We start from the raw sequence: 7,424 nt of genomic DNA on the forward strand, positions 1-7,424 counted from the left end.
TAGTCAAACTAATTTTTGCTGATCAGCTTAATTTAGATTAAAATTAGGATTCTCTTATTAGTATTGGTCTTAGTTCATAGGTAATTAAGCATGCTACTATTATTCTTGAGTTTGGAATTTCAATTTGTTTAAACTGACTTAATTGATTTTTTTATTGAATTTCAGATTTTCTATAGCTTTTTCACTGAGGTGCAATTTTCGATGCTGGTTGTTACTGATTCAATAATCTCTGATTTTTCACGTTGATTCTAGTATTTTTTTTCTTTAATTCCTTCATTTTTAATATAAATTATAGAATAATTAGTTTTCGTAATTCGTTGAGTTAAGTAATTCATATAGAATCGATTATTGTTTTTTGTTTATTTATTTTGTTGGCCACTTTGATTGATTTAAATAGTTTATAGAAAATAATGTAAATTTTATTTTTTACTCTTTTACAGAAAAAGATTACTTCAGAGGAGTTTAAGAAACATTGGTAGACATTCTAAGACTTGAAGATTATAATTTGTTGAGCCATGACTTCGTAATTTTTTTATCTTACTTTATATTTGTATGCTTTCATACATATTATAATATGTACCTTTGTGCAATTAATTTTTTTGATATTGAAAGTATTTTGATATTTAATCTACATTTAAATAACTAATTTAATTCTTTCTTAATTTTAATAATAATATTATTGTGTGTCATTTGAAGAATTTTACATGCTTAGTTAAATAGTAATAACAATATATGAATAATTACGTTTTTTCAAGATTTAGAAAAAGATTTAATGAGTTTACTGAAAGATAAAATTGAGTTTAATAACAGTGTCAATGATTTGTTAGATTTTGCTTATTCTATAAAAAATTCGCAAGGAGACGAAATCTTATGCTCTTATATAAAGTGTTATAATTTTTCGTGGCACCAAAGGCAAACAATTTATATCCATTTGATTGCGTTTAGATTTGTTAATGGTTATAGGAGATGGATTCATCATGGAAAAAGCATAGTCGGTATCAAAAAACGCATATGAAAGTATATTTATGTAAGCTCAATTTATCCTTTTGTTTATGCCATATTTTATAATATTTTATTTATATGATATAATGAAATTAATGTGTTTGTAGTCATAGTTTATTCTTCCGAAAATCTCAAAGCTATAGGTGATGACCGGTGTTCAAAGAGTATGATAGCGTTACAAAACAAGAATCAAGAAGAAATACTTTAAACTATATTCTAAAAAATATGAGGATATGTTGGTGAATCGTCATTTGAAAATTTTAGAAGTCTAATTTCGAAAACTAATTACATATTGGAGTATTCCAACTATCAAAGTGAGTTAGAGAATTTTAATTATTATTATTATTATTTGATATGAGCAGGTATAACTGTCTTTCAATTTTTATATTTTATTTCACCATTGTTTATGTTAAACATAGATCATGTGTGTTGTAAATTTTGAAACTCGCAAGAAGCAATAATGGAGGCATAAAATGAAACCAATCAATTTTGTAAGAGTGCGTGTTGATTTGGTAACGTTACGTTTATGTTAAAATTCTCTACTCATGATTTTTACCTAATTTTATTATATGTTATAATTTTATAATCGTTATCTTATTTTGTAGCATGAGAAAAAAGAGAACAAAGAGAAACCAAATCAAGCTGAAATGTTTGTTGCAACTTGAAATGGATTAAAAGAAAAAATATTTGATGTAGAAATATAAATTGTCGTTGTAAATTAGTCTATAATTTTCTTCTCTTGATTGTTATTTTGTGCTTACGGTTGTAACTCTAATTATCTTAGAAACACAAGTAATATTATTTTGTCCTTGTGACTAATTTGGTTGCTATGTTGTGCTTTATCTATAATATTTTAGTTGGTGTTTTACGTTTATAGTTAGAGATGTTCAAACACTTGCATATATATATATATATATATATATATATATATATATATATATATATATATATATATATGTTGTTTTAATGGTGTTGGGTTGCTGTTTTATGTTTATAATTGTCAATAGGTTATTAGATTAATTCGTTTGAATTTTTATCACTAAAAATAGGTATATAATATATTTGTGTGTATAGGATAAATTTGATGATCTCCAAGAAGTTGGAGAAATTCTTACTACTGCATTTCAAAATGTTTGGTAAAGAGAATCCAAGAAGAGTTTGATGTTTTGGAAGAACTATTATAAAAACTTCTCTTAAGCACTATAAGAAATGCATTAAGTACTATCGAATTTAGCATCGCACATTAGCGTCAACTTTACTGTCGGATTTAGCGACGGGTTTGATGTGGAACTCGTCATGCCAAATAATTACCGACAGATAGTCGCTTCCGACGGTAAAGTCGTCGGTAACTTTATTTTGCCGAGAAACCACAACAAATATGCGCCAAATTTTGTGTCGGAATTACCGTTGGAATACACTACAAGAAAAATATTGAGTAACATCGGATTTACCGTCCTTCTTGTGTTGCCAGTATAAATGACGCCGGAAACTGTTTACTGTCGGATTTATTTTGTCCGATGCTAATTACAACCGGATATTCCATCGGTCTATTCAACGAATTTGGCGAGATTGTGTTGGTGGTTACCGTCTAATTTATGCAATGGTAACTTTGGCACCATATCATGTGTTTAGGCACTATGTATATCCGACGGTAAATCCGACAGTAATGTTAAATTTATAAGTCCTAAATTTTTTTGGCAATTAAGCCACAATTAAGAGACTCTTGTTAACACCAAGGTTGCGAGAACTGGACCGGTCAATAAACCGGTGAGGTCACTGGTTCAATGGTTCACTGGTTTGACCGGAGTTGAACCGGGGTTCAACCGGTTTAATTAAATATTAAATAAAATTATTAAACTTAATAAAATTCAATAATTTATAACTTAATAAAATTTAATATTTCACATAATAAATTATCCATTACTTAAGATTAGAGGTTCACAAACAACTTCAAACATCAAAGTTTATAACTAAGCAAAAAATAAAACGTACATAATGACAAACCCATAATGTTCTACATTCAAAAGATACAATTACTAGCAAATTTTCAACTAATCAAAGGTGCAACTCATCAAAAATCATAATTATCATTAAGTGTTCCAACATCTCCATCATAAACTGGTAATTCGAAGCCACCATCATCAGAAGTACCACCAAAAGAAGCTGTATTTGAAGAGTCAGCAACATTAGGGAAATCCACATCAAGTTCCACATCTCCTCCATCTAATAAAATAAAATAGACAACCAAGAAAAAATTAAAGTTACAACTTTACATCAGATATTGAGAGGAAATAAAACAAGTTTTGATATTTCAATCACCTTTAGGATATGAAAGCATAGCATTATCCGTATAAATTAAATTTTCAATGCCTTCGATGTCTCCATTAGTAAATTCAGGATCATCTTCATCCGGCATTACCCAAAAATCTACTGTGTCAATGCTTTGAATGTCAATTGGATCATAATTCTTCTTCTTGCGATGCATTCTAGATTGAAGGCGTAGATTATAAGTGACATAAACAATCTCACTTAGCCTTTGATGCTCTAATCGGTTCCTCCTCTTTGAATGGATTTGTTCAAAGAGGCTCCAGTTCCTCTCGCAGCCGGATGAAGATGATGTTTGATGAAGAAGATGAATTGCCATTTTTTGCAAGTTAGGAGCACTCTCACCGTGTAGCCTCCACCATTCACCTACCAGAATATAAAATTCAACCATCAATTCTCATTCAATATTTAAAAAACATTCAAAGTAAATTGAACATAGAAATATAAATACTTACCAGGTTCAAGTCTCTTAATTGCTTTCAATGCACTTTCCCTTCCAAAACTTCCTTTTCGATCTCGATACAACTGTATCTCTTGCATTGCGGCAACCGAGTCATTGCAAAAAATTTCAATATCAAATAAATCAAGCAAAGACCTCAAGATATTTGCCTTCTCAACAAAACCCTCACTATAGAAGAAATCTGGATTCAAAAAGTATGCTGCTGCATGAAGGTCACGCTTCAAATGCTTATCCCACCGCATTTTCAAGATACTTGTATAAGGTGTGTATGCAGATTTCCTATTTCTAAACATTGTCTTGATATTAATTTTGGCTCTTTGCATGCCCGCATACACGATACCCAGAGAAGGTTTCTCATCAGCATCAACAAGTCTCAATAACTTAATTAGAGGACCAACAAGCATAACAGTAGTAAAACAATCCTCCCAAAACTTACTATCCAAGATAATTGAACTAACCATCTTTCCATTGACACTCTTGGATAATTTATGAGAAGTGAAATATTTGTCAATCACCAATGATTGCAAGTCTTCTTTATGATCATATATACTTTTCAAAGTAATGAAAACAGTAGCAAAACGTGTTACTCCTAGTCGAACAATTTCTTTCCACTCTTTTCTTTTTCTAAGCCATGACAAGAAAATCATATGATTGTAAACAAACACAGTCACTTTTGAAGCACGAGAGGCAAGGTCAGCTATGTGAGGAAGACTTGCTATGTCTTTCAAGATAAGATTGATGCAATGAGCAGCACAAGGAGACCAAAAAATGTTTGGATACTTTTCATGAATGAGTTTTCCAGCAGATACATAATTCGCAGCATTATCAGTAACCACATGCACAATGTTACTAGACCCAACCCACTCAATAACCTCATCAAACAATTTAAACAAGGTATCGACAGTTTTTATCATATCAGAAGCATCAACAGACTTAAAAAATGACATACCAGCAGGACAATAAACGAGAAAATTAATTAACGTACGCTGCCTTTGATCAGTCCAGCCATCTGCCATCAGTGTACAACCAGTCCTTTTCCACGAGCTCCTATAACCTTCAACAAGCAACTGACACTCCTTCTTAAGATCGGCCAACAAATGAACTCTCATTTCGTCATACGACGGTCCCTTGAAACTAGAACCAATTGCAGCAACGCCGTCCAAGGCAGGTTGAAAGTAAGGCAATAGAATTGCATTAAATGGAATCTGTGCATCAATGATCCATCTTGCAAGCCCCAACTTAACCTTGTGTTTAACTTGTTCACTGGCCAAGACACTTTTCAAAGCTGGTTGAGAGCCTGGCGTAGTCCTTTCCTTAAAATAACTTCCAATTGGAGTAGCAGCAATCGCTCTTCTCTTTCCTTTGTCTCCCATTGTTACAGGAGCCGGAAGTTGTACTGGATTAGGCGCTTCACCCTCTTCTTCCGCTTCTCTTTCACTTTCCACATCATAACAATCAGATGTAAATTTTCTTTTTTCTGCCTTATTTTTTTTGTTTTCCTCTAAAAGCCTTTTGAATTGAAGTTCAACATCTTCAGTTACTTTGTTACAAACTTTAATTTGTCCAGGAATTTTTGCAAGATGATATTTCATTCTATGAATCCCCCCTCCATTGTAAGTATTCAAGCAGAAAATACATGTATATTGAGCCTTGTTATTTTTGTCATACTTCACTGTAAAATACTGCCAAGCTGGATCAGATTTACTTCTGGATGAACCAGTTTGAGAATTTTGAACAGCATTATCTTGTGGCTGTGAGTTACTTTGTGAATGTTCCATCTATAACAATCAGAAAATCAAAGACAAGAAATCAACTTCATGCAGCTTGACAGTCACAGAAATCAACTGAAGATTCACGAAGCAGCAAAATTCATGAAACAGCTCAAAATCCATATTAAGATTTAAGACTCTTATCATGTGTGAATTTTAATCAGTTAAATCCATATTAAGTCGGATCCAGTGTCCAATGTTAACAGATAAAATGGAGATTCTGGGGAATGGGGTGGGATGAGCTCGAGGGACAAGCCATGAATAGAAACATCTTTAGCCTAATTTAAGCAGCAAAAAATTGAAGCATCAAAATTAAACAGATATAGGAACAGAAACATCAAAGATAAACATGAAGTCATGAACAGAGAGCAACATGTTTTCTGTGATAGAGAAGAACAGGAACAAGAACAGAACCATGAACATAATCATGCCCACATACATGAACCGAGGTGGAAGGAAGAGTATTACTGGCGAGCTGGGCGAGGTGGAGAGCTGGGCGATGACGGTGGAGGTGGGGAGTTGGGCGACGGCGATGGAGGAGAGGGCGACGGTGGAGGTGGCGAGTTGGGCGACTACGATGGAGGACCGGAGCTCTGCGACGGCGATGGAGGAGTGGTGCGACGGCGATGAGTGGCTGTGGCCTGTCGGAGGGTGAGAGGGTGAGAGAAACTGAGTAGCTGTGGCTGAAGAGGGTGAGAGGGTGAGAGGGTGAGTGGCTGTGGCCTGTCCGATTTAGGGTTCGTGGCTGAAGAGTGAAGATAGCCCTTTTCTTTTTTTTTCCTTCAAAACGACGCCGTTTTGAAGTTTAATTTTCAAACCAATAAACTGTGAAAAAACCGGACGGTTTCCGATTCACCGGTTAACCACCGGTTCGACCGATTTTTTCACCAGTTTTTTGCCAGTCGGTTTCTGACCTTACCCGGACCGGTTAGGTGACCGGTTCCCGATTTTTCCGATTGAATCGGCCGGTCCGGTTCGGTTTTCAGAACCATGGTTAACACAATTGTTAGCAGAAATTTAATGTCGCCAAAAATTAAGAAATAATTTTATTAAAAAATAAATGGTTTGAATGAAATAAAATGTCACAAATTTAGAATACAATGAAGTAAAGATAAACAAAAATGTATAAAACCCTAAATCCTACAGATCCCGGTAGTCTTCGTCATCATCGTCAACGTCAGCGTCATGGTCCCCCTGCTGAGGCGGCGGAAGGTGTTGCCATAGTGCCATTGGTGCCCCACTAGCAGCACTGCCGCTGGAACTGGCAGTAGTGCTGGCCTCCAGCACCCATCTATTGGTTGTACTCCTCCATGTGCTATCGCAACCGATCGAGCTGCTCTAACTTCTCTGTCAGGTCGGAGCTGATGGCAACACATGCAAGAATCTCTCAATACCTCTGCTCAAACTGCTTCACCTGCTAGTGATGAAGCTCTTGTATTAGCTTTTGTACCTCCTCCCTTAGGATGACGACTTCCTAGGGATCAGCAGGGCTGGTGGTAGAAGCAGACGCAGAGGAAGCCGCCAACGTGAAGGAGCAGAGGCCACTGGCGAAGAACGACCCCAACCCGAAGCAACGATTCTTGTAATGTTTAGAGACAGTCTCGTGCCAAATCCTATCGAAATCCACCACTGAGGTCTCGAAGCCGGCGTCGTTGGCTCTACTAGGCGACTGAGATTGCTGGGCCGCAGCCTCTAACCTCTGCGTGTACTCCTCCTACGTCACACACGTTAGTTGTGATTAGGATAATAGTTAAAAAAATGACTTTAAAAAAAATAAAGTTGAAACTTAGGATTAATTTAAACTCACATAATGGGCCACAAATCACCTGTCAGTAAATCTCTCATTGTTTGCCTTCAAAGTATGGGTA

At 35.2% G+C, this 7,424-nt stretch overlaps 1 protein-coding gene across 1 annotated transcript; it reads right to left on the bottom strand.

Annotated features, from left to right (window-relative positions):
• Positions 1-3,073: 3,073 nt before the first annotated feature.
• Positions 3,074-6,932, bottom strand: LOC130939629 (uncharacterized). The gene is made up of 5 exons (XM_057867718.1): positions 6,701-6,932; positions 6,025-6,197; positions 3,783-5,565; positions 3,322-3,693; positions 3,074-3,225 (listed from the first exon to the last, which is right to left on the bottom strand). The coding sequence occupies exons 1-5, from the start codon at positions 6,930-6,932 to the stop codon at positions 3,074-3,076; spliced, it is 2,712 nt and encodes a 903-aa protein (XP_057723701.1).
• Between the last annotated feature and the right edge of the window lie 492 nt (positions 6,933-7,424).

Source organism: Arachis stenosperma, chromosome 7 (assembly GCF_014773155.1).
Source record: "Arachis stenosperma cultivar V10309 chromosome 7, arast.V10309.gnm1.PFL2, whole genome shotgun sequence".
Lineage (NCBI taxonomy): Eukaryota > Viridiplantae > Streptophyta > Magnoliopsida > Fabales > Fabaceae > Arachis > Arachis stenosperma.

Coding starts and splice junctions, on each gene's coding strand:
- LOC130939629 (XM_057867718.1), bottom strand. CDS start 6,932: ATGTGTTGCCATCAGCTCCGACCTGACAGAGAAGTTAGAGCAGCTCGA. Junction 6,198..6,700: donor GACGAAGACTACCGGGATCT/GTAGGATTTAGG, acceptor ACCCTCCGACAG/GCCACAGCCACTCATCGCCG. Junction 3,694..3,782: donor AATTAAGAGACTTGAACCTG/GTAAGTATTTAT, acceptor ATATTCTGGTAG/GTGAATGGTGGAGGCTACAC.